Genomic DNA, 27,182 nt, shown 5'->3' on the forward strand with positions numbered 1-27,182 from the left:
TCCACCCACCACCACCTGGCCAGGCGCATGCGCGCTCGCTTCCTCGGCGAGCGGCCCGAGGGGAAAGGGCGCTCGCTCGCGTGTCTGTGCTGGAGGGCGATGGCGGGGGCGGCGAGAGTCCTGTCGCGGGAGAGCCGCCGCCGCCGCTGCTGGGGCCCAGAGGCCGCTCGAGCGACGGCGCTGGTGGGCTTCCCTCAGCTGCCGGGTAAGTGCGAGGGGGCGTGGCTCGGCCGGACGGTAGCGCGATGGAAGCGCCATTCCTCCGCCGCCTCTTTTTCTTCTTTCCGTGGGTTCCTTCCGAGGCTTCACGCGGGCGAGGCTCCTGCGTGGCTCCAGGTGTTGTCGGACTCCATCTCCCCTCAGCCCCGTGGCGAAGGATCATGGGAGTTGTAGTCCGACAACTGGCGGGCAGCCAATTCCCTCCCCCCCCCCATCCGCGTCCTTGCTGGGTCAGGCCAATGGCCCGCCTAGTCGGGCATCTTCTCTCACGGTGGCCACCCAGGTGCCCCGGAGGGAAGCCAGCAAGCAGGATTCAGAAGCGCCTCTGGCTCCAAACAGTAGCCATCGTTTTTTGTTCCCCCCCCCCAAAAAAAAAAATTATTAAATTTTCCACAAATATAACATAAAAAAGGAAAAGAAAACACACAAAAGAAAACACAATACAATATTAAAAAAGAAAAACAAAAAAGAAATCTTAAACACATATCCCTTGAAAACCTAACTTCTCTTACATTGTTAATTGACTTCCTCAAATCACTCCCTTCTGAATTTCATCATATCTGCATGTAACAGCTCTCCAATATCATTCTTAAACTAAAATTATTTCCAGCAATTAACTATCTTATTCTCTTTTCTTCCTGTTCTAAATCCAACTTACTTACAATTAAATCCTAGTGTAATCCTAGGCCTATTTGCTGCCTTCAAGTGACTTCTAATTATTTATATTACAATATTTATTCAAATAGTCCTTAAATTTCTTCCAATCTTCTTGATATTCCTATTCTTTCTTGTCGCGGATTCTTCCAGTACCTAACCCTAACCCTAACTCTGACAAACAGTAGCTCTCATGGCCGCCAGTGGTCATCTCTGCCATGAATTCGGCCTTTTTTTAAAGCCACCCGAATTGATAGCCATCAGTGCCTCGTGCCTGCCCAGCCAGAGGCGGACTACGAAGGATGCCTTCGTGGTGAGAAAAAGGTAGGAAGAGAAAGAGAAGTGGGTAGCCGTGGGGCTTTAAAGAAAGGCCATGGGGTTCTTCTGTCACTCTGGATTGAGCACTGTTGTGTCATTTCTGTGCGGCCACTCGCATTGTGCGTGGTGTGGACAGGTGGCCACACCCAATTCCCACCACACTGTTTTGTTTTTGCAGGGACATGTGAGTCCCTGGAACTGCAGTGCGGTCCTCGGGGCAGACTAAGCCTCCCTTCCTCCCACCCAAGAAATCACATTCTACCATAAAGTTGACGCAAGCTTGTTTGGAGTCACAAGGTTCTTCTCAAGTAGTCTCATTTCGAAGCACAGGCCAGAAAAACCCAGACCTGCTTAGCTTCAGAAGATGGCTATAATAATTATAATTTATTATTTGTACCCGGCCCATCTGTTTGGGTTTCCCCAGCCACTCTGGGCGGCTGCCAGCAGATTAAAAATAGAATAAAACATCACACATTAAAAACTTCCCTAAACAGGGCTGCCTTCAGATGTCTTCTAAAAGTCAGATAGTTATTTCCTTGACATCTGATGGGAGGGCGTTCCACAGGGTGGGCGCCACTACTGAGAAGGCCCTGTGCCTGGTTCCCTGTAACCTCACTACTCGCAGTGAGGGAACTGCCAGAAGGCCCTCAGAGCTGGACCTCAGTGTCCCGGCACTCCTTCAGGTATACTGGACCGATGCCATTTAGGGCTTTAAAGGTCAGCAGGGATACATATGCTGTAATTTAATTGTTTTATTTAAATAAATTGTTTAAATTGTTATTAAGGAAATGATTATTTTTCTCCTTCCAATAAAGTACAGCAGAAAAGTTGTCCAAATATAAACAGTTAACTTATTAAACCTTACCATAATTTCATAATTATATGTCTATGTATTTGTAATAGTATAACCAAATCAATAATTTTTGATATAACTGTAAAAACTACTCTGAAAATTTATTATTCCCAAAATGAAACCTTCTTCTCGTTGTGAATATTAAGATTACAGTCATACCTTGGGTTGAAGTTGCTTCAGGTTGAGTGTTTTCAGGTTACGCTCCACAGCAACCCAGAAGTAACAAAACGTGTTACTTCCAGGTTTTGCTACATGCGCAGATGCTCAAAAGACGTCATGCATGGAAGCGGTAAATCGCAACGCGCAGATGCAGGTTGCATTCGCTTATACCAGTAAAAATGAGTCTTTTTGTAAAAAAAAAAAAAGATTTAAATCGTCTTACTGACTAGTGATTTAAATCATGATTTAAATCAATTTGATTTACCGTAAATCAAATCCACCCTGATGTTGATGGATGTGTGGAAGATAAATTTTAAAAATAATGGTTTGTTTATTTTCTGTATATACGTTAATTCGTTGTATAGTGTTTGCCAAATCAATGCATATAATTTTAAAACATTCATATGATTCTTATTTCTATGAATATCTACCTCAATAGATGACAATGTTTGCATATGATATGTGTGTTGCACATTCAGGTCTCTGGATTCGTTTTTTACTTTGAAAACAATGATAGTGAAAAGTTGCAGATAGGACTGTTCGCCAGCTGACATCAGACCACTGCTAGCTTTTACAAATGATATGTATCAATACGCAAAATATACATGGCTTAGAAATGTCTTCTGTTTAGGTTGCAGACAAAAATCCTCACACAGTTTTCTTAGCCGTCCTGATAATCCAAACCTAGCCTATCACAAGCTAAAAGGCAAGAATCCTGGAGTTGTCTTCCTCTCAGGTTTTCTTTCAAATATGAATGGTAACAAGGCACTTGCACTCGAAGACTACTGCAAATCAGTGGGCCACGCTTTTGTAAGGTATGTCTTAGAAGTATATGCTAATTAAATGCAAACACCTTTCAATAAATTACATTGATAAATTATTATTATTTGGAACCTTCTATAAATGTTAACGAAATGTATTCCAGCTCTTTGTATTATTAATGTTTTCCAGACTTTTCATTTTGTGGCCCTGTTGAGTGTCGTTTGCGCAATCTATGCTTTCATTGAGATCCCTCTCTTGCCTAATTTCACAGGTTTGACTATAGAGGCTGTGGAAGTTCAGAAGGCGATGTTAAAGAATGTACATTGGGAAAGTGGCGGAAGGATGTACTTGCAGTATTGGATGAACTCACACAAGGACCACAGGTTGACTATGTCTTTATTTTTAAACCTAGCATAAAATTTTCTCTCAGGTACAAGTACAGGGGTTGCTAGTGTGGTGTTCTGATTCCTGAAATTAAGCTACCCCCCTTTTTTAAAAAGGTTTCTGCTGTAGCCAGTAGAATTGGTTATGCAGGGTTTGTGGTGCTAACTATCCCCACAGTTCTGGAAAGGTTGGCAGCCCCTGTGAATGTAATCCAAGTCCTCTTTCGTGAATAAAAGTTGTTGAATATGTTGCCATTTTCAGCCTGTGTAACTTTCAAAGAAGCAAACATATGCAACTAAACAGTTTCACTAGCGCAAGGAGTTTCCGCTCTACCTGCATATGCCCCAGGGAGATGAGAGCACCCCTGCAACAGATTTAGGGAACACCCGAGGAGAGAGCGGGAAGTTGCATGGCACAGCTAAAACTCCTTGCACTGGAGGAACTGTCTAACTCAGGGGTCAGCAAACTTTTTCAGCAGGGGGCCAGTCCACTGTTCCTCAGACCTTGTGGGGGGCCGGACTATATTGGGGGGGGGGGATAATGAACGAATTCCTATGCCCCACAAATAACCCAGAGATGCATTTTAAATAAAAGGACACATTCTACTCATGTAAAAGCACACTGATTCCCAGACCATCTGCGGGCTGGATTTAGAAGGCAATTGGGCCGGATCCAGCCCCCGGGCCTTAGTTTGCCTACCCATAGTCTAACTGGATATTGCTCATGTTCCCAGATTTGCACAATGCTGCTGGGAATCTGGCTTTTGGTTGATAACATTTGCTGGATGATTGTTGTTCATGAGACAATTGAGTAAAACTGATTTTTTAAAAAGTTCATTTGAGAGCATATTTAATCATGTGTGTTACACAGCTCTAAAATAAAATTTTAAAATATGTTTAGAGCAATAGAGCCAACATATTTAAACCACCCAAGAACGATGCTAAGTAATAACAGCCCCCCCCCAAGGTACTGATTGAATTTCAGAAGGTACAAGACTGCAAATGTGCTTGCCATGTCAACTGGTGTTCATATTCTCTTGGACAGTCCTCATACCTTTATCTCCTGACTCTTTTTGTTTATGGTGGCACAGTTGATTAACGAGCTCGCAATAAACTAACTAATACTGGTCTCACATTAAGATTTTAGTTGGTTCCAGTTTGGGTGGATGGTTGATGCTTCATGCTGCAATTGCTCGTCCAGAGAAGGTGGCTGCACTAGTTGGAGTAGCTGCAGCGGCAGACTATCTAGTATCAACTTATCAACAGCTTCCTGTAGAGGTAAGGAGGAATAATAAAGCTTTCCTGATCGAAATAGGCACTCTCTTTTTTTGGTGTAGAATTAGTGTTCTGTCTTAAGAGTACACAGTGTATGTCAGACAGAAAAAGCACAGAAAACAATGCTTTCTACTTTTGCAAGCCGTTTGAGGATTGTCAAATAAACACTTGACATTTTTAAGATGCCTTCACTAATTTTTTAAGTGACCCTCTTTTTTTGTACGTTTTACTTCACTACCTAAAAGGCTTTTGTTATTATAAACAGCATGTGTGTGGAGAAATGTCACTTACATGACTGGGCAACAGCTGATTGGTCCTGTGGCATTGACAGTACAGGGTCCCCCAGGGTTCCATCGTGTCCCCCAGGCTCTTAAAGGAGTTCTCATTGGGGCAGAGCTTCAGCAGTAGCCTCCTGGCAGGCACATCACTGGCACTTTCTGTGACAGTGGATTTGACAGTGAGGTTGGGGTTCACAGGTATGTCAACAGCAACGTTAGATTGGCTGTGCCGGTGTGTTTGTGTTGCCACAACCTTAACATCAACGATGCTGTTTCTGGGAGGTCTATTGCTGAGGCTCCACCCACTGAGCAAGGCTCTCCTAAGCTATTTAACATCTCTATAAAGCTGATGAATAACATTATCTAAACCCTGTCTAAGAATCTGGGTTTGTTCACTTTCCAACTGTTGCAGATTGTAACTTGTTAACTTTCCCAACTAGATCACAGTGGGAATTATTAAGAATAGATCTGGTCCTTTGCACCTTCACTTGAATATTCTGCTTTGAGTTTTATTTCTTCTGATGGTGCTTGGTGTGACAAGTCCTGAAAATGGTTTTTGGATGTATTGATAACTGAAGAATTTTCATAGTGCATTGACAGCAGGATCAAGCTTTGTCCTTCCTAGTTTTTTGTAGCCCTTTTTCTTAACCAGTACACAACAGCAGGCTGAGCTTGTAACAATTATTTACTTGATAAAAGCACTACTTTACATGTGGCCTATCCCAGCTGTGAAAAAGATTTGTTTTGAACTTCCTCTCCTACTCTTGGTGTTCCTTTGATGATGCAAGTCCATAATTATGTGATGGTGAGGTGCTGATATCAGTTAACACTTGGAGAAACTCACCTTAGAATGGAGAGTGACTTTCAGGTCCCGCCTTGTGAGTTTAGTTTGTAATAGATATATATAGATAGATATATGTTTTTACTTCCTAGTTAAAAAAGGAAATTGAAGAAAAAGGTGAATGGAAGGTGCCAACCAAGCACAACGAAGAAGGGGTTTATTCTGTGCCATATGGACTCATCCAGGAAGCAGAAAATCACTGTGTGTTAACTAGCCCTCTTCCCATAAAATGCCCTGTGAGGCTTATCCATGGCATAAGAGATGAGGATGTCCCGTGGGAGACTTCTATGAAGATTGCAGAACGCGTTGTTAGCACAGATGTGGATATTATTCTCCGCAAAGCTGGTCACCATCGGATGAAAGAGAAGGAAGATATCAAACTTATCATATACACAGTGGAAGACTTAATTGAGGAGCTCAGCACTTAGCATGAATTCCCTAATGAGAGAAGCAGAGGAAGTTTACATGGGCTCTGTTGCTCAGTCGGGGCAGCAGGACATTTCAGAGGGTAACTTGGAGCCCTACCATGGTTTCCTTGCTTAGTTTTCTTCTCTTTTTTGTAAATATTCTTAACGATGCATTTGCACAAATAATAATGTGAAGAAAATGCTGCTGTTTAAACCCTTCTGCTCAATGCAAATCACCACTGACCCTTTTATGCAACATACATTTCCTATATTTTTGTACCCAGGTATTTTTGTGCCAATTATTACTACTTGCAGTACGGTGTGACTTTTTCACCCTTTTGTACACCTTAAAAATAAATATGCATTGTAAAGTTTTCCTGCTTGAGTTGTGAAATATAACTTGACAAGTCAAACTTTCTAGAAATGTACCTGAAATATATGTGCAATGTTTGTTATTTCTAGCATGAATGAATGTACCTGGTTTTCATAGTGTAGAGAGAATGTAAGGAGAAAGCATGCTTAATATTGAATTATTTAAAATGGGTTTCAATTATTGATGTACTTCCTATAAAGGAACTGTTCCTTATTATTTTTTAACTCCGTCACCAAAGCAAAAGCAAAAACAATTATCTTTCCACCAAAGAAGGAACATATGTTGGGGAAATTTCACGTTCAGAAGCCTAAATACAACCAGAAATTACAGTGAATGGGGCTTGATTCCAGCTGTGTGTAAGGCCTAGTATCTAAGTGTGCTTTCTATGTAAACAAGTCAAAGATTGCTGTTCCTTTTTGATAAACTTCCGTGGGTAGTCTGCCAAAGAAGATCAGATTTGTAATGTGGACTTTTGTGAAATGTCACAAGCCTGATCTTGTGGTTGTCAATGCTTCCATTTGCCAGTGGTGAGGATCATCAGGCTTTCCAAAACAGAAGACCTGGTTTGCAAATAAAATTCTGTTATAGGAATTGTTACTAGAGAATACTGTTAGACATGTCGTCTTGAGGAAGCCATTCACCATTGAATTCTAAGGTTAACATTTCTCACTGTTCTTGGTTTTTGACTACACAACGTATCCTTTCTTAGGTGAGGGGAAGCTGGTCTTTTATTATTCATTCCTAATAAAAAAAAATTACATAAAGTTCATTATAATATTAAAAGATTTATACTTGAAGCCACATTTCTGCAGCAGAAAGGCAGTATTACTAGATCATGCAACTAAAGGTTCAAAGGTGGGATGACCTATTCTGTTGTAATTCTTGGTTATAATCGAAAACCTTAATGGTTGGTTCATGTTGCTGGTTATTGCAGGTAGAATTGTCCTGACTATATGGCATTTCTTTAAAGGATATGCTCCCTGTGCTTCACTGGATTCTAACCAGTGTGTGAAATGCAGAAAAGTAAAACTTACTGAATAATATATGGAAGAAATAAGTTCAAAATTATGGTGTGTGTTTTTTGCAGCATTTAACCAGATCTTATTAAGTTCTTACATGTGGAAACCCTACCATCTCAGAAGGTGTATTCCCACTGAGACTCTTCAGCAATTGGAGTTCAGTGGTACACCTTAAGGATTCGCAGCACAGCATTTCACATCTCTAGGGAGGAGGACGCCTTTAATTGCAAGGTTGCAAACGTAGTTTTTCAACTTGAGAATGTGATGCTACATGTCAACACAAGCCTGGGTGACCTGAGTTTGAACCTGTCGAATAACATAAGCATAAGTTTGTAGTGCACCTGTAGTTTTCTGGTTGACATTGTACCTTCCTGTAATCAAGAACATTGCATAAGTACATCTGAGGACATTTATTATTATTTCTGAGTTCTTGATATGAGAACTGTCGCTGATAATTTCTATATTTGGCTACAGCCAGTTAATACTTCTGAGGTGCAAGAAAAAGCCTTTTATCATAGCCCTTTATGCAATTGAAGAGTTGCCTTTTTCAATTTGGGTAGATTTAGTATCAGCTCTTGGTCTCTTCTATTTTGCTGTTGTGCATCTCCACAGCTACTTGTGCTGGTGAGAGATTGGAGAATAGAGAATGGTTCCATACTATAGAAAGTCAATGATAAAACAGTTATCTTAAATTTGTACTAAAAGAAATGCCATATATATGCGACATGTGTAGCAGAAACTTGTTTTAGGTGCTAGAAATTAATCCACCGAATGGGCTTTGAAAGGAATTAAATGACACTGCTTAAACTATAACCTGAATTGAACTGTAGTGACAAAAAGTAGCTCTTTGTTAACATTCTTATGCAATTCGTTTAATAATAAAAAAGAGATGCTGTTCTGAAGTGTGTTTTTATACAATATATGACACTATCCAACAAGACAATTGAATGGCTTATCTATAAAGAGTTTTGAGTGGGATGTTTTACTCCTCAAGCAGCTAAACTACTGCAGGACTTTGTCCTCTGAATTTCTTTCCTCCAAGACTTACAACATGCTTACATTTTTCATAGTACGTTTTCTGGATTAGTCGAATAGCCGTGCTAAAATTTACTCTGGTGCAGACTGTAAAGGAGTGGAACGTCCTTCGTAGTGTATATGCAATGCTCATGGCTGGACCATTGAACCAATAGTAAGAAAAAGGTCAGCTGATCACTTACTACGGGCCTGGAGTATGGCTGTGCTTTTCATACTTATCTTGGAAGCAAGTTCAGTGGCAAACTGAGGCAGCACTGGTTGCTTATTCCACGTTAAAAGGTTACTGAGTAACCAAATCACCATGTTCCAAAGGTGTAGATCTAATCTTATCCTCCTGATAGTATGTTGATTTTTGCTTGCCTATATATCAGTTCCTTCAGAAAATTCAGATCCTAAAGTGGTTTAGATTCTATATGCAGATGATCAGCAATAGTTCTTCCCTGCAGCTTTATAATCCGAACGACTACGGTAGGGGAAGGGGAGAGGACAGCGAAGCAAAATTGGACAATAATTTTTCATAAAACTACATAAATGTTTATTGAAAAGGTGCAAGAGACAATTCTAGGAGTGAAGAAACCAGCTGGCATTTCATCCAGAAGATGAGAGTGGACATGGTCAAAGCTTACTGCAGTCAATAACTGCTGAATATATTTTTTTCTTCATTAGAAATAAAACTTGAAATTCAAAATGCATTTTGAATTAACATGACTTTTAAGAATCCTTGTGTAGTGATCACAGTGTTGTGCAGGAGCTAAAAAGGTGATACTTAACATCTATGAGTCAGTCTTTGGAGGAAGCTGCTACCTCACAATCATATCCTTATCTAAACTAGTGGCATAATACTAGCTTGCTTTACTTTGTATTAGTGAGCGAGGAATGTGAGATCCCTGTTGGACTTCATCAAAGGCCTATTGAATTCAGCATCCTTTTCTCTACTGTGGCCAGCCAGTTGCCTGAGAAATGCACATAAACAGGAAATGAGGGCAATGTATATGGAGCATGTAAAAGCTGTTGTGTAAACCCAATTATTCCAGCCTTTTGACCCAGGATCAGACATGCTGTGAAACAGTAGTTTCAAGAAGCAGAAGCAAAAAGGAGTGTGATGCCTTCCTTTCAGTCATTAAAACAGCTGGAATGGAACTGATGCTGTTTTGGCCTCACCTCAGATGTCATCATGTCCAAAGCTATAGTTCCTTCTGCTGTGCGATTTGAAAAGTTGGCCATTACTGTCTTGTTTTAGGACATCTGTACTTAAAATAGAAATGAATTATCTGTTAGAATTTTTTTTTCTACATCTGAGCAAAGGAAGATGACTTTAAGGGCAGACATTTCTCTTCTCACAACTGCAGTGTTAAATTTCTTTTAACGTTCATGGTCAATAAAGACAATCCTGTTCTAATCACCAGGTTTCAATTAATTTGAAATGCCTCTTGCTGTGGCAGGTTTGATTAGGTTTGTAGTGCTAAAACTCTTCATTACTGCCCCCCCTACAGATTTGTCTGGGAAATAAAACAGCCCCAGCTGTCATGAACGGAATAAGCTGGGAACGTGTATGGGGAAATGGGTGGAATTTGATTTGAACAGTTAGAAGGCTGATTGAGATGCAATGTATATTGTACTTCTTTTATTGTTTTAAAATTTGGAGTTTAAGAGTTCTTATTTTAAACATAGCATTCTCATATTGATGGCACCAAACTCAACAGAGTAGCCACTGCCGCCGGAGACAGAAACAGGATTCAGGTTGACCCAAACAGATTGGAGAACTGTGCCAAAACTAACAAAATGAATTTCAGTAGTGACAAATGAAAGGTTTTACACTTAGGTAGGACATCTTGCTTTCCAGTAGTACACATGAAAAGGATCTAGTGCTCTTAGTAGACCACCAACTAATGATGCAGCAGCAAAAAAAGAAGCCAATGCTATTCTAGGCTGCATCAGCCTAGTTTCCCAATCAAGGAATTTTGATGGATTGAGCTGATTTTGTTCTACTGTTAACATGCTGCCAAAGCTTCTAATGACTGTTACGGGGCATATGTTTTTTGTTTTTGTTTTTTAATTTGTGTGTGTGTGTGTGGTGTTTTAGAATGTTAGTATTTTATATGAATTTCATTGGTAGAATGTACATACATTTATGCTTTTATATGTAAATTGCTTGTAGACCATGGAAGGTAACAAGCAACTAATAAGTCTAAGAAATAAATCTAGGTGCCTGAAGAAATCAGTCATGCAGATATTCATAGCTTTGTCTGGTGACAGAGTTCTGCACACGTGAGGGGCATCTGGGCTCCGTCTTTGTTCTTCAACGGCTGTCTGCTGTACCATATGGCAACCCCTTTCTGAAACTGAGGAGACTTGCAAAAGCAGTTCATGATTGGGCATGGGTCTGCCTGCTGTTCAAAGAAACAATGGCAGTCAAAAAGCCTTAAAACCATGCCTAGGCCACAGGGTGTATTTAATGGAGCAAAACCCATATTTTGAATTTACTGTGTTGATTTTAGCCGAGTGTGAAGCAGTAACATTTTTCATTTCCCTTGATTTACACATCCAAGTCCCCACTGGCTATTTCTCTTTAAGATACTAGATCACTGTAATGCCTGCTCAGTTTCCAAGGGAAGCAGGAGGAATCACCAGCTGGACCACATGACCTCTTACCATGTCCTTTGGAAGACTGGGGACAAGGTTGGTTGCTGACTCATGGTACCACAATCAATATGGGGAAATAGGTGGTGTTCTTTGTTTTTCAGGCATCAGCTTGCAACCGTCTTGTTTTCTTGTCTATGCAGCAATGCATTCAGGGTTCAAGTGTGCCAATTTACTTCTGTGTATATTGACCAGGTGTATTTATCAGTGCCATTTCCCACCATATTTTCTCCTACATTTTAACATGTTCCTCCCCCCCCCCCAAAAAAAAAATAGAAGTAAAATATTTATCATTTCAAAAGCCTGGGGTTTTTTGTTTTAACTCACCCTAACCTTAGGAATTGTACAACTGCTATTCATAGCACCTCCGGGGGGGGGGGGGTCTCAGATCTTGACCTGCTTCCTGCCCTGTAATTTCTATGCTAATTCTGCCTACATAATTTCCTGTGACCTGGTGACATTCACTATTCCATCCTGCCTTTGTATTAAAGAAGACACAGTTCTTGAAAGCGCATGTGATGTGATATCATCAATGGGTTTCAAAGATGCATATTTGACAGGGCTCTAAGATGTCTGAACAATCCTTCTGGTCTCACTGAAAAACTCTTGACATGAACGGCTTGTCTGAAGCCCAATTTTTCAATAAAACTATATTGGACTATATTGCATCTGTTGTTTGCTCTGTCTCCATCTGTCTACTAAGCAGAAAATAGTGCCCATTGTGTACCCATGGGAACAGTTTTTAATGGCTGATTTTGATTATGCACTGCATGAGGAAAGAGTGACTATGAAATAAGCACATGCTAACTGTAAAACATACTGTGCTTATCTACATTAGAGTACCGTTTTTTGTGTGCATTGCCAGAATAGTTTACCGGTAATTTTTATTCAAGTATGCCAGAATTCAGAATTCTTCTTTTCTTCCCCTGTCACCAATATACAGCCACTTTTATAAAAGTCACATTCTGTTTCCTTCTTCTTTTTTAAAGTACACATTCAGTATGTCTGGCATTGGGAGGAAAAGAAAGTAGCATTTCAGCTTGGGACATTGATTTACAGAGGCTCCACACTCCACTTAGCATCAGCACTGGTTAAAGAACTACAAATCTCATCATCCTTGGCTGTTGGCCCTGCTTTGAGCAGCTGCCTGGAGTTAATAATTCAGAACTTTTGGAGGGTCAAAGGTCCTCCACACGTGCTATGGAGCCCTCCCCACCAAGAGAGAGAGTGCTCTTTCCTTGAACATAGGAAACTGTCTTACACTGAGTCTGACCACTGGTCCATCTAGCTCAGTATTGTCTACATGGAGAGCAAGTGGCTTTCTAGTGTTTTAGGCCCTACCTGGACATGGCAAGGATTGAACTCGGGACTTATTGCATGCAAGGAAATCTACCACTGAGGCGTGGTCCTTCCAAATGCTTATAGTAAGTATTTTATTTATCTATTAAATTTGTATTCCACCCTTCACCCAAAGATCACAGAACAGTTCACAACATAAAAGCTAAGGTGATGGCTATTCATTTGTTGACTACAGTCCTTACAGTATGACTCATCCTGTTGGAAGTGGATCTGAAGTGACAAATAACCTTCCACTGCCATGTTATAGAGTTGTATGAATTAATTCAAAGGAAATGCAGTGCATTAAAATCCCTTTTGTATTACAGGGATACTAGAATAATAGACCCTCTTCACAGCTTTCTTTTCCAGAACAAAAAAAATTCAATTTTATCAGTATATGCAACCTAGCTGTTTGTACACGATTGAGGCAGTACTTAAAAAAAAAACATTTTCCACAGATGCCTCATTTCTTTATCACGAACAGCATGCTGTGTGTGCAGTAGGATGAGCTCTAAGAGAGCTGAGTTACATAAGAAAAATTTTCAGGCGACTTATTTAAAAATAAATACATACCAGTACACAATATGAAAATCTTGCAGGGAAATGAGGTCACCCACTGAATTTTTCATGTATTCAAGTCAAGCCAGGAGAGTCTGAGAATTATATAAACCAGAGAGCTCACGTCTTTAGCATCTGAACTGTCGGGAATGTATGAAACAGGCTTTGCTGCAAATCTGAAAAGATGAAACATAGAATGACTATATATGAAGTACATGACGGCAGTTCTCGAGTGGCGTGGAAAGGAGGGAGAAGGAAACATGATCAGCATACTCATGTGACGAACCTTTTGCTGGACTCAGGGCCAGCCCTAGCATTAGGCAGAGTGAGACAGCTGAGTCATCCCAATAGCAGATACTGTGTTTGTGTAGAAGTGGAAACCCCCAACCATTTCTCCTGAAGATGCTGACCTTTTCCTTCTGTTGAAGGACAGAGTTTCAATTGCCAAGCTGGTGGGCTTCTGTAATTGAAAAGGAGGTGCTGCCTTGTCCTTCGCTTCAGGACTGGATATCTGAATGCTTTCCCCATATGCAAGGGAGGAAAACACACATACCTACAAAATGGATGTTGTGGGGAAGAGTTCTCCCTTTGCTAATTTTGCACGGCAGGAGCTTTCAAAACACACATGGGAGCCTTCAAAGCATCATTCCCCAAGCTTTCATATGAACCAGTACAAGCCAACATTTTGGTGTAATGCCTGCAATGCAAGCAATAGAATGAGATCCTCTGGCCAAAGTTCAGCAGGCACAACCCATGGTGGTGTCAAAGGCCATTGAATAATGAGCTGGTACTATAGATAAGCGGGACGCGGGTGGCGCTGTGGGTTAAACCACAGAGCCTAGGACTTGCTGATCAGAAGGTTGGCGGTTCGAATCCCTGCGACGGGGTGAGCTCCCGTTTCTCGGTCTCTGCTCCTGTGAACCTAGCAGATCGAAAGGACACCAAAGTGCAAGTAGATAAATAGGTACCACTCCTGTGGGGAGGTAAACGACATTCCCGTGCGCTGCTCTGGTTCGCCAGAAGCGGCTTAGTCATGCTGGCCACATGACCCAGAAGCTGCATGCTGGCTCCCTCGGCCAATAAAGTGAGATGAGCGCCGCAACCCCAGAGTCGTCTGTGACTGGACCTAATGGTCTGGGGTCCCTTTACCTTTACTATAGATAAGCAGAACTGAGGTGGTCACCTCAGTTTAGGTATCATGAAAGGCAAAGAAATTGCTAGCTATTTGAATTACTATTATCATACCGTTACATTTGCAGACAGAGATGCTGGTGGGCTTTTCTTCCTCAGCTGCCAAAACAATTTGTCCATTTGATGTCCTGGCCTTCAGTGCCGTGCATCTTGCCTTCAGGGTTGGAGTGCCATTTGCTGTCTCAGCTCAGGCAGCAAAGCATCTTGGGCTGGTCCTGAACAGCTGTTGTTGCGACCCACCATGCACCTTTGCTTGCTACCCTCAGCTCTGCATATGACAAAGCTTGCTTAGTCAGAACTGGAAAAGTTCTAGACTTTTGAAGAATGTGGAATATTCTGTCTGGCACTGCATTGCAGGGAATTTAGGTGGAGGATGGGGAACTCTGTCCTCCTCTGAGATGGCATTTAGCTGCTTAGCTTTCTTATTTCCATTCAAGCAGATGAAAATAGTCACCTTCTTTGAATTTACACTGGTGATTTTTGCTGTTTATTGACAATACATCTTTGCTGTTGTTTTACGGGCTCTGTTCCATGCATTTTCTGCAGGTTTGTCTTGGGTTTAAAGAAGCCAACACTGAACGGATGTAATCGGGAGAGTATTTTTAATAGCAATCTTCTTGGGCACCATGACAACGGCTGCAGCATAAGAACGAAGAAGTGAGTACCAAAGCCTAGAATACAAGGAGTGACAGCAGCAGAAGTGTGCGCAGAGGAGCAGGCTGCAGAGGATTGAGATGAATAGGGATCCTTTTCTGGCCATGACAGAGTAGGAGGGCCTCTTTAATAGCTCTTAGCAACGCCCCTGCTTTGACCCTCCTCATCTGTGAGGAAAATCAAATCAATACAGCCTTCTTCAGATCACGATGCTCCCACAGCAGCAGTTCCAGGAGCAGCTGAGCATCGCAGCAGCCTTCGACTCTTCATAAATTTTACCAACATTTCTTGCTTCGATGGTCTCCGCATTTCTGGACCCAGATCACTGCTGAAAATCACCAGAGCACCTGCGTCACTGAAAGGCTATTCCAAGTTGTCCTGTAATAGACTTTTTTTTTTTTTTGCTTTTAATTCCTTTGGATTTGCTGGCAATTGCAATGTTAATATGAAATGCTTACATCTCTTCCTAGCAACAACAGAAATTTCACTTGCAGCCGAAATGTCAGCTTTGATGATTTCATGCAAGCACACACAAACCCTTTACTGGCATCGCAATTTATGAGGCTTTTGATTTTTTTGTAATGCATTTGGGATTGTGTAGTAATCCCTTTCCAGGATGTTCAGAATAGATGCTGGGTAATAGATGCTCAGCACTTTGCACCTCTTGCAAATTAAATAAAGTGGTTTTTCTTCTTCCTAGAGATGGCCAACAGAGGACCCAGCTATGGTTTAAGCCGAGAAGTCCAGGAAAAGATCGAACAGAAATATGACACAGAACTGGAGAGTCGGCTGGTGGACTGGATTATCATACAGTGTGGTGAAAACACAGAGCATCCCCCTCCCGGAAGGCAACATTTCCAGAAATGGTTAATGGATGGAACAGTAAGTAATAGTCTGATGTTGCATCAATAATAATAACAACGTGTGCTTTAAGATTTGCTCCTTAACTTTTGCCCTCCGCAGCTCCTTTGGAGAAAGCTAATCAATTACCTTGGACAGTGTTTCCCCACCCCTCACCCCGGCAACAACCCTACTTCCATATAAACCCTGTAGAAATCATTAGGTAACAAAGTAATATTTAGGGATTGGAATTTAACTTTACATTTTACCAAGAGTATCAGTTGAACTTCTAAACTGTTTTTCTCTTTTAGGACAATTAAAATATTTAAAACAATTGCTTATTATGATCAGGAGGTTTTAGAAACAATAGCCAGTATATGTGCATAGAGACAGATGGGCAGATTATATAATTCGGTAACTATTTCTCTGACAATTAGAAGAACAGATTTGCTTTGCTTTGCTTTTTTTTTAGCTGAGCTTTTAATACCAGGTTTATCTTCTTTAGAAACCGGTCAGTGTTGGTTTTTAAAAAGAAAAGAAAAAGTAAAATGTGCTATGCTACATTCCTGATCTGTTTTTGTAAACATCCTGAAGACTTTAAATGACATGTTGGATTTTTTTTTTTTTAAACCAAATAAGCACAAAGATGCTGTCCTTTGCCCTGGAGATATAAGACATGGCAAATTATTGAGCCTCTGTCATTGTGTTTTTAACAGTATACCAAATGGAAGCACTTACAGTTGGACTCCAGCTACCGTTTTGCTCTCCCACACAACTGTCAATTGTTATGTAACCTTTAGCGAATGATTTGATTTTGTCCGCCTGAGTACATCCATGCATGTTTGGTCCAGCTGCAGAAATGGAAGCTTTGGCTTGCATTTTTTTAAAAAACTTATTTGCTTCTAACACATTCAGAATTATTCTCAGTTGATATTTGATTTGATTTCTGAGAAGATTTCCTTCCGTGAATGGCACCAGAGCACCCACACCATAAACTCAATAGCGTGTACATGTTGTCTTTAGTCAGCTGGAACTAATTGATTTTCCCCCCTCTTCATTTCTGCTTCTATCTTTAATCTCCCAGCTGCTGTGCAAGTTAATAAACAGTTTACATCCCAAGGGGAAAGAACCCATTCCAAAGATCACAGAATCAAAGATGGCTTTCAAGCAAATGGAGCAAATTTCCCAATTCTTGAAAGCGGCAGAAATCTATGGAATACGAACAACAGATATTTTCCAGACAGTGGATTTATGGGAAGGTACCAATATCCATTTATATGAGCTTTTATTGAAGGGACAATTGCCTTCTTTATATTACACTACTTAGACTGATGCTAATCATGTGCGTCTCTAGGGTGGAAATTCCCTGATGTCATTATCTTTCTCTTCTGTTTCTGTTGTGTCACAACCATGTTTTTCCCAGCTTGTTATCTTCTCTGAGAGATTTTATATTTTTTCCAGGAGTTTATGACATCTTTTGTATTAATCCATAACTGAAAAATATATCACTTTGATGGAAACCTATCAAATCTAAGAGAAAGGGTAGTTTCTATAGAAGGTTCAGCAGAAACTGTGGTAATATCCAATTTTCACTATGAACAGTATTCCCACAACAGTGTCCATTTGCATGCTTGAGTGAGGCAGTTATCTAAAGTAACCTAGTCAGGGCAAATTGTTGGATTGGGCCGGGCCTGGGCCTGGACCTGGACCTGGACCGGAACCCCAAATCTACATGGTCTTACTCCATCGCTGGAAGATGGGGCAATTCACAGCTAGCATTTAGGCCAAAGATAGGGAGACTATGGCCCTCCATTGTTGAATTCCAATTCCCATCAGCCCCAGTCAGCATGGTCCACAATAAGGTTTCTGAAATAAGGAACACGGTCTCATTTCTATGCTGCTGTTATGCTCTGGAGTTAAAGCATGCTCCTAAATGCCAGGGGACATCTAGTAACCTTGAATGTTCATACTCACACGGGAAATATCCACCAGGAACAACTTATAGATCAACCACTAATCCTCTTCTTGCCAATAGCAAGCCCAAATTGTTAAGCATGTTGTCCATTACTTTCTGGAAGGCCCATAGCTCTGTTGTAGAGCAACTGCTTTGCATGTAGAAAGTTCTGAGTTCAGTCCTCAGCATCTTCAGATATGAGCTGGGAAAGACTTCTTGTCTGAAACCCTGGAGAGCTGCTGTCAGTCAGTGCAACCAATATTAAGCAAGATGGGTCAATGGATCTGACTCAATAGAAGACAGCATCATGTGTTCCTACCATGAACAACATGTGTGATTTTGAAGATGTTTGCCCAACTGTATGATCATATTATAACTCAGAAACTCAAAGGAAGAGGGTTGTACGTAGTCATGTACAGCATATAGAGAATTCTTGAACTAAATTTTGCTAACACTTTAAGCTTGGGTCAGAATTTTGGGTTAGGAGATAGGATTCAGAGTCATTTACAATTTAGGCTGCAATCCAAACCTCCCTTCCCTTTGCCAGTGGGGTTGTATGGAGCAGCGAAACCACCACCACATCTGTAGTTGTAGTCCTGCAATGCACAGTGGGTGGGGAGCAGGCAGATCACTGAAGCAGTCTGGGAGTTGGTGCAGCGATCAGGTCCTAAGCCATTGCATGAGAGCAGTGAAATCAGCTCAGGGTCCAACCCATCCTGGGTCCACACTGGCTCAGTCTCTCTCAGTCACCCACAGAATGCTTTCTTTTAAGGCTTTCCACTGGCTCCCACCAGCAGGAATTTTGCCAGCGGCCTACCCACCAGCTGACACATCCAGCAGGTGATAGGAGGCTGGCTTAGCTGGGCAGAGGGACATCTCTGTTCATTTCAACCCCAGTCAGTGGGACGCAAGGAGGGGATGCAGTGATTTGGCCACTAGTATTTTGCTTGTTTTCTGAGCTCAAGATTGCAACATCTTTCATTTTCACAATCTGATTCAACAATTTCCCTTCATCTTTTATTTGTTTTCCCTTCCTAAAACTCTCTCTCTCTTTGGAGGACTAGAGTTAGCGTCAACCCATGTGATGATTTGAATCCACTTTACACAACAAGTTGTTTCCCAGAACCTCTACTGGGTGTCTACGTATGTACACCTTCCAGAAAAGTAGCCATGTTAAAATCTTTTCACGCATGACATTTTTCTCACATGGAGCTAATCCCTGTGTAAGAAAAAGCATGCATGCAGCAGCTGTCTAATCTGTGTACATGATTCAAGACAAAAACACAAATCAGTTTTCACAACCAACTCATTCTTCCGTTTTCTTTGGTTTTGATTATTTTCTATTTCTTAGTCCTACGTAGCAATCAACAAACCATCCACTTCCCCTCCTTTCTGTTCATTCTGTGTTTTAAATTAGATTATGAGCCTGCAGGCTTGTCTAACCCATTTACTGTGACTTTTGCATCCATGGTCCTTTTATAGATATGTAATGATGATAATGGACAGGAAGGCTTGAGACAGCGTCAGCTGAAAGCCCTGAAGAATGTGGCTACAACTCTCAGGGGAGAAGGCTGAAGCAAGCTCTTCTTCCTGTGGCTGAAGTCCTTTCTTGGGCTTACTTACAGATTGCCAAAAAATTGCATGTGCTAATTGCATGTGCTAATTTATATATAATTGCAAATAATGACTATAATTTACACAGAAATACAATACGAAAATAGGGTAAATAGGGTAAATAGGTGATCCGTTTGCCTGCTTGGTCCAGGTGCTAAATATTGATGAGAAACTTCAAGGACGCTGCTCTTTTCCCTTCGTGTAGGATCTTTATCTGTAAGCTGAACTTGGACCAAACTTGGATCTCCTCAAAGAGAGGATTGTGTTCTGTAAAGTAAGACATATGGCCCACCCTCTCATTTCCCTTTTGCCTCCATGGGGCAAGATAGGGAGTAATCCTACAGGAAGCTGGTGCAAAACATGCAGGTGTAAAATAAGCTCACATAAAGTAGCACCATATCCAAGCTGCATTCAGCAATGGAGCTGCTGCTGCTGCTACTCTGCCAAACCCTGGCAGAAGGGAGCCATTAAAACTGTTCTGTGCCAGGTTGTCTGATTACATGACTGAGTGGAACAGGCTTAGTATCCAGCCTAGGTCTGCTCTCTCTACCATGACCTTGGAGTGTCCCTTTTGGGGGACTTACACTGGCCTCAGATCAGTGAGCTTCACCTCATTTGGGACGGGCAAGTTACGCCCGCATATCTTTGACTGAGCCAAGGTTGGAAACTTAATGTTGGCTGAGCCTGGCTGAGCAAATGGACACAGAATGTAGAGAGCTGAATTTAAGATTCAGAAAATGGGTAAATGGGAGAGCTAAAATTGATGGATTTGCCTATCCCTGATTATAATTATTATAAGGGACACGGGTGGCACTGTGGTCTAAACCACTGAGCTTGCCGATCAGAAGGTCGGTGGTTCGAATCCCTGCAACGGGGTGAGCTCCCGTTGCTCTGTCCCAGCTCCTGCCCACCTAGCAATTCGAAAGCACATCAAAGTGCAAGTAAATAAATAGGTACTGGTCTGGTGGGAAGATAAACGGTGTTTCCGTGCGTTGCTCTGGTTCGCCAGAAGTGGCTTAGTCATGCTGGCCACATGACCTGGAAGCTGTACGCCAGCTCCTTCGGCCTATAGAGCGAGATGAGCGCCACAACCCCAGAGTCGGTCACGACTGGACCTAACGGTCAGGGGTCCCTTTACCTTTACCTAATTATAGAACAGGGGTAGAGAACCTGTAACCCTCCATATAGTGGTGGGCGCCAACTCCCATAAGCCCCAGTCAACATGGCCAAGTATCAGCAGATGATGATAGCTGCAGTCCAGCCATGTCTGGAGAGTCACAGATCCCCCAGCCCTGTAAGAAAAGCTTAGAACAGAACTTGAAGATCCTGGATGTATTTATTCATCATTCGTTGATCAGTTGTTCTGAGTTCCTGAACTGTACTGAGATCAACTACTTGGGACAGCCATTTTCAAGCCATGATTTGCAGTGTGCTATAGCAGAATGCAGGGCTGGAAAAGGCTTCTGCTTGGGCCCTTTGCAGGAGTTTAAAATATGTGTATGTTTGTGGAACATTGTGGGTGCAGGCTCCACTCTGTGTGTTCATTAAAGCACATGTGCTCCTGTTCATTCTACAATAGAAGATGTGTTGGATGGAATGAGGAGCTTGTTGCTATGATGCTCTCCCCTCCACATTTCTGGTACGTGTTTTGTGTTTGTGTTTTATGTTTATTACATTTATACACCACACTTTCTTCCAAGGAGCTCAAGGTGGTCTACATGGGTCTCCTCCTCCCCATTTCATCCCCACAACCCTGTGAGGTAGGTTAGGCTGAGAGACGGTGACCGGCCCAAGCTCACCCAGTGAGCTTCATGGCTGAGTGGGGATTCAGTTTGGGGCTGAGATTAAGAAATCACTTAGGAATTTACAGCTGGGGTGAGATTTGATCTAAGACACCTTCCCAGTTTAAAGCTCAGACTCCTGGCTCCCACACCAGCCTAATTGATCAATTGATTGTATTTCTATGCTGTTTTAAAGGTAAAGGGACCTCTGACCATTAGGTCCAGTCATGACCAACTCTGGGGTTGCGGCGCTCATCTCACTTTATTGGCCAAGGGAGCCGGCGTACAGCTTCCGGGTCATGTGGCCAGCATGACTAATCCGCTTCTGGCAAACCAGAGCAGCGCACGGAAACGCCGTTTACCTTCCCACCAGAGCAGTACCTATTTATCTAATTGCACTTGACGTGCTTTCGAACTGCTAGGTTGGCAGGAGCAGGGACCGAGCAATGGGAGCTCACCCCGTCGCGGGGATTCGAACCGCCGACCTTCTGATCGGCAAGACCTAGGCTCTGTGGTTTAACCCACAGCACCACCCGCGTCCTGTTTTAGATTCAAACAAATCCTCAAACTGCTTGCAAATGATAAATAACAATAACAGAACAGAACCTCACAAGTACAGCATAAATCATATAATGTAATTAACCAATTATTGGTAAAATGACTTCAAATCTGGTGCACTGGCGATCATCAGCAGGCTTGCACCAGAGCGTCCTTGTGCCAGAGCGCTGGATCAAAAAACCAGATATTCCAGGATCCAAACTGAAGCCAGGATTGGCTTCTGTGATCCAGGATAGCCTGCTTAAAATGGGACACGGATATTTGGAAGCATTGTGTGGTTGCAGAATCTAGCCATCAAAGGCCCTCGCCTCCCACTTTAATGCTACCTCTTTCTGTTGCCCCAGACCATCTCCCTGCCTTTGTTAAATGAAGATAGCAAAGCTGATTTACTGCTGGGAAGATTAATGAGTTGAATGATGTTTCTAACAAGGATTGGTATGAAATCAGTGAGCAGCCTATTTCCACAATAAACACAGTCACTTTCCTCTGCAGTAGCTCCAGCAGTGAGTTCTCTTTCCACCCGCTGCGCTCCATGGTTTTCAATATTGTTGTGCCACTTTAGATTTGAGGTTAAGTGGGGTCACGCATCAGTCTCTCTGCAATTAGGTCAATTTAAGGCCCCATCTGCACTATACAGAGTTCCTTGGGAAGAGGGTTTGACTGTTAAACCTCTTCGGGAATCTTAGCTCTGTGAAGGGAACAGGGCTCCCAGCACCATTAACAAAAGACAGGATCCAGAATTCTTTGGGAGAGGCATGGTTGTTTAAAGAGTTATGCTACAGCTTGAGATGTATGGTGGAGATGCAGACTAAGACCAAGCTTTGCAAAGGGAAGCATTTTTATGTGGAAGGATTGGCTTGCTAAAATGGGGAGACTGAGGGATCAGTGTAGGGTCTTGTCTTGACACAAGGAAGGGATCTGACTGGTAGTGGAAGGGTAATGAGTTCACTGGACATGGAGCAAAGTGTGAGGCATAAGCAGAGAGGGCGTATGAGTGGTCCTAAGTTAAGTGTGCTGTATACAGAGCTATACACAGAATGGGCAGAGCCAGACTTCAGTATTCATAGCTTTAGGAATTAGGGATGAAGGAGAAATTTGATTCAATTCACCTTTAAAGACAAACTTATCTAATTCCAGAAACAATTCATCCTCCAAAATTCACACTTCTCCAAATTTTACAATGTCAGGTAGCATTCACAGAGATGTGCACACTAGTGTAAAGTGTTGGGGGGAATGTATATATTGGTGAAAATAACACCCCAAACTGCACTGTATTGGGGGGAATTGCAGAACTACCCCAGTGTCAACTGCAAACCATGCAGTTTGCAAGGTGAAAGAAGCAGCGGTTCTGGGTGAGGGAAACCCTGATGGTGCCCATGAGACCAGAAGAGAAACAGAAAACATAATGGGATAACAAAGCCTTGGGGATTTCTGGGATTGAACTGGTGTCTACAGTACTGTCAAAACTACAACCGAGCAATGTAGCAGTAAAGAATCTCTCTCTTCCTCTGCCTTTCTAGGGAAGGACATGGCTGCTGTACAAAGAACTTTAATGGCTTTGGGCAGCGAAGCTGTCACAAGGGATGACGGATGCTATAGAGGGGATCCAGCCTGGTTTCACAGGTAAGGATCTATAGCTCTTCCCTGGATCCCCTGGGACCATGTATTGGGTGTAGACTAAATGTGTCAATCAGCACCAAATTCACCGTTTGCTGAATTCATATTGTCAATCTTTGAGCAGGGTGGTTCCCAAACCTCCATTCCCCCACCCACCCCAATGGGTCACATGAAAATTGCTGAGAGTTTTGGTGGACCTCTTAATTATTTTTCTGTTGTTGTAGGAATTCTAATGCACTGGGAGGTATGGCCTTAAATTTTATTTTTCCTAGGGTTGCTATATGTGCAGAATTTGCTGGACCCTCTTTTTTTTTTTTTTTTGCTAAAAAAAAAGGCTCCACAACTTTGGCCAATTTTTTTGAAATATGGCAACCCTAGTTAATGGGTTAACCAGAAGGTTGGTGGTTCAAGCCCATCCAGGGGCTTCTGTGGGCAGGATTATTTTTTAGCAAAATCTCAAAAAAAAGGAGAAGTTTTTGAGGTATTTTTAGGGAAATTCACCAAAATCTACATTTCCAACCTGGGTTGCAATACATCTGGATTTTTCTGGACATTTAAGTCATTTCTGCCTGGGCGCTGTTACAGTCTGCTGAATCCCGGCTACATCTGGGAAATTCCGAACATTAACTGACCCATTGCATCACATAATATAGTCATCTAATTGTCCACAGATGATTCTAAACTTCTAAATAAATTTCTAAATTATTTCCCACTGTATTCATATGTGAAACCAGCAGGAGGAGGCGATACTCCAGAGGCTGACTGACTGAATGTTGGGGGTGGAATGAAGGAAGAGTGCTATGAAAGATTGTCATGAAAAGGCTGCTAGAATTATGGCACACGAGGCCCTTTTTCAAATTCTGATAAGCAGTTTCATCCCCCTAGGATAATTCCAAAGACATTTGTATTCATAAGCAAATAAATGCATTGCATGCTGTGTGCTTTTAAAAATGGAGTCTTTCCTCAATGTTTTGTTGTATAACTCTATTATCCGATTTGTGCAAATTAATCGGCAGCTGTGACTAAATCATCCAGAACCTGCAATGAAACCTTTTTTAAAAAATAAAAAAGCAAGTATACACCAGTGTAAGAGAGCCAACTTTTCTGGACAACTCATTGCAGAGTTGGCATTTTATGGATTTTGTAACACCAGCTCCTGGGACAATGGTGCTCAGTCTTCAACATTCTTGCCTTAATCTAGCAGATCATTTGGGCATCCACTTAAGTGTTTTGCTGGATGGTGGCCAGATTACTTAAGACCTCAGCCATTGGGAAAGCGTTATATTGATTTGGCCATGCTAAAAGATTTCCCCCCTCTATTTTGTGGGCATAGCTAATGCATCAACAGCAGCAAACCCAGGAGATCTAGTTTTCTGATCTTTAGGGTGGATGGGAACCTTTCTTAGAAGGATCAGAAGCTGTCTAAACTCTAGAACAGCCTTCCCCAGTCTGCTGCCTTCCAGATACGTTGGGACTCAGCAGTGGCACAATAGTCAGGGACGATGGGAGCTGTAGTCCAATTGAAAACATCTAGAGGACACCAGGCAGGAGGAAGGCTGCTCTAGTAGGAGTCTTCCTCTGATCATGCCCCACTTGCTTTGCCCTTTGCTGTCCTCTGGATGAGAGCTACAGCACTTACTGTACCTGTGTTCCCTTTTAAGGAAAATGAATGCGAGGAATTAAAGCCCAGAACATGTACCACTTTAGATCTGCTTCACCAATCCACCTAAGTGCTCAAAGCGATGTGCAAATGAGAACTAACTTCAGGCTTGTCACATTTACAAATTCTTCTTCACAGGAAAGCACAAAAGAACCGGCGAGGGTTTTCGGAAGAGCAACTTCGTCAAGGACAGAACGTCATCGGTCTCCAAATGGGGAGCAACAAGGGAGCGTCTCAGTCTGGGATGACGGGATACGGCATGCCAAGACAGATCATATAGGTCACATTCTTCACCTCTAAACACACACTCACACAATCTACAGCATGGCCTGACTGGGGGAAAAAATATAGCTAGTTAATGTTCATGCTAAAAAGAAAAAAAAATCTGCTTCTAATTTTTCCCTTCTAAGATTTTTGGATTTCTTTTTCCAGCTGCAACCTTTCAACCTGAAATGTGGACCTGTGTGCTTGATGTGTACCACTTCGCACAGCACATTGATGCCCTGTGATGTTCGTTTCTGAACTATGCAAAGACTGTTTTTCTGTATTTATTTGCAGTTTGTTACCTTCTGTACTTGTGTCTTATTGAACTTGCTCTCTTGCACCTCGGCAATCTTCTTCTCCACTCTACTGGTGAAATAATTTGCTCTTCTAAAAATAAAAATAAATCAGGGGAAAAAACAATCTGGAAAAAGACTTGGTCTGTAAAGAGAGAAACACAAGGCTTTCTGTAGAGCAAAGCCAGGGTCTGATTTAATTGTTCCAAGAGGCAAGGAGGGAGAATATGTTTTGCAGTGTTTGATACCAATGAGAAGAATGTGCCTAACTTTGAGCTCTAACATGGGCTGTGATGCTGATGAGGATGATCCCAGTAAGGGGGGGGGGGTGACCAAACCTGCAGCTTCAACCTGGTGCTATATGTCCAGATCCGCTATACCAGGGATGGCCAACAGGTAGATTGCAAACTACTGGTAGATCGTGGGGTGCCTGTGGTATATCACGGTAGATCAGGGGACTGCTTCCACTCCCCCCCCCCAAAAAAAAACAACAACTTTGAGCTCCCCCCAAAAAGCTCAACAACTTTGACTTTCTAAGAAAAGTCCAACAACTTTGGTCAATCCAGTGGGTAGATCACCGCCAGCTTTTTTTATAGCGGGAGTAGATCGCAGTCTCTTGGAAGCTGGACAAGCCTGTGCTGTACCTAGAAGAAATGAATGGGCTGACCTAACACAGGAAAGGTTGAATGAGCCAAACTACCCTATATTTATTTTAGGCTTGGTATGAATGTTTGCTGTTGCTAAACTAGCTTAATGGGTGCTTCATCCAATATATTCTTAGCCCTGGAAAGGAAGGAGAAACACAGAAGAAATCTTTATTTAAAGAATCCCAGGCCAGCCACACACCCAGCAGGCACATCCCAAGCAGGCCCACCACACACCCAGTTTTTAATTTTGTTTTTTGGAAATACACCAACAGCATCCTTGAGAACCTTGCTGGGTATGGTGGATCCATGGAATCCAAGGACATGATGGAAGTGATGCCTTCATGGCCAGAGGCAGTAATGCTTCTGATGCCAGTTGCTGGATGCCCCATGAGGTGGGGATGCTGTTGTCTTGCTTGTGGGTTTCCTGAAAGCATCTGGTTGGCCACTGTGAGAACAGGATGCTGGAACAGGATCCTGCTCTAGAGGGTAGGACTCGAACCAATGGCTTCAAGTTACAAGAAAGGAGATTCCGACTAAACATACAGGAAAACTTTCTCACAGTAAGAGCTGTTTGACAGTGGAAAAGTCTCCCTCGGGAGGTGGTGGGCTCTCCTTCTTTGGAGGTATTTAAGCAAAGGCTTGGTGGCCATTGGTCATGGATGCTTTAGCTGGGATTCCTGCATTGCAGGGTCCCTTCCAATTCTACAATTCTGTGATTCTATGATTCTGTGACTGGATAGGCCATAATGTTCTTTTCATTGAATTGTAGAGTTGGAAGGGACCCTGAGAATCATCTGGTCCAACCCCCTGTAATGCAGGAATCACAACTAAAGTATCCATGACAGATGACCATCCAACCTCTGCTTAAAAAGCTCCAGGGGAGGAGAACCCACCACCTTTCATGGGAGTCTGTTCCACTCTTGAACAGCTCTTACTGTGAGAAAGCTCTTCCTGATGTTCAGTCAGAATCTCTTTTCTTGTAACTTGAAGCTGTTGG

The 27,182-nt window shown here is 42.2% G+C and overlaps 2 protein-coding genes across 3 annotated transcripts; both read left to right on the top strand.

Annotated features, from left to right (window-relative positions):
- The first annotated feature begins 26 nt into the window (after window positions 1-26).
- Window positions 27-11,884, top strand: ABHD10 (abhydrolase domain containing 10, depalmitoylase). The gene is made up of 5 exons (XM_083438476.1): window positions 27-205; window positions 2,835-3,018; window positions 3,237-3,348; window positions 4,489-4,626; window positions 5,835-11,884. The coding sequence occupies exons 1-5, from the start codon at window positions 28-30 to the stop codon at window positions 6,168-6,170; spliced, it is 948 nt and encodes a 315-aa protein (XP_083294602.1). The 5' UTR covers window position 27; the 3' UTR covers window positions 6,171-11,884.
- Window positions 11,885-12,210: 326 nt separating this feature from the next.
- Window positions 12,211-25,662, top strand: TAGLN3 (transgelin 3). Of its 2 annotated transcripts, XM_083438496.1 has the most exons (6): window positions 12,211-12,640; window positions 14,850-14,960; window positions 15,658-15,839; window positions 16,882-17,056; window positions 23,225-23,327; window positions 25,120-25,662. In XM_083438496.1, the coding sequence occupies exons 3-6, from the start codon at window positions 15,660-15,662 to the stop codon at window positions 25,259-25,261; spliced, it is 600 nt and encodes a 199-aa protein (XP_083294622.1). In that variant the 5' UTR covers window positions 12,211-12,640; window positions 14,850-14,960; window positions 15,658-15,659; the 3' UTR covers window positions 25,262-25,662. The 2 variants fall into 2 exon arrangements, with proteins under 2 accessions (XP_083294622.1, XP_083294621.1); XM_083438495.1 differs by lacking the exons at window positions 12,211-12,640; window positions 14,850-14,960 and adding an exon at window positions 14,981-15,337.
- Window positions 25,663-27,182: the final 1,520 nt, after the last annotated feature.

Source organism: Podarcis tiliguerta (genome assembly GCF_965153285.1).
Source record: "Podarcis tiliguerta genome assembly, chromosome: 4".
Taxonomy (NCBI): domain Eukaryota; kingdom Metazoa; phylum Chordata; class Lepidosauria; order Squamata; family Lacertidae; genus Podarcis; species Podarcis tiliguerta.

Coding starts and splice junctions, on each gene's coding strand:
- ABHD10 (XM_083438476.1), top strand. CDS start 28: ATGCGCGCTCGCTTCCTCGGCGAGCGGCCCGAGGGGAAAGGGCGCTCG. Junction 206..2,834: donor GGGCTTCCCTCAGCTGCCGG/GTAAGTGCGAGG, acceptor TCTTCTGTTTAG/GTTGCAGACAAAAATCCTCA. Junction 3,349..4,488: donor AACTCACACAAGGACCACAG/GTTGACTATGTC, acceptor TCTCACATTAAG/ATTTTAGTTGGTTCCAGTTT.
- TAGLN3 (XM_083438496.1), top strand. CDS start 15,660: ATGGCCAACAGAGGACCCAGCTATGGTTTAAGCCGAGAAGTCCAGGAA. Junction 15,840..16,881: donor AATGGTTAATGGATGGAACA/GTAAGTAATAGT, acceptor TTAATCTCCCAG/CTGCTGTGCAAGTTAATAAA. Junction 23,328..25,119: donor GATCCAGCCTGGTTTCACAG/GTAAGGATCTAT, acceptor TCTTCTTCACAG/GAAAGCACAAAAGAACCGGC.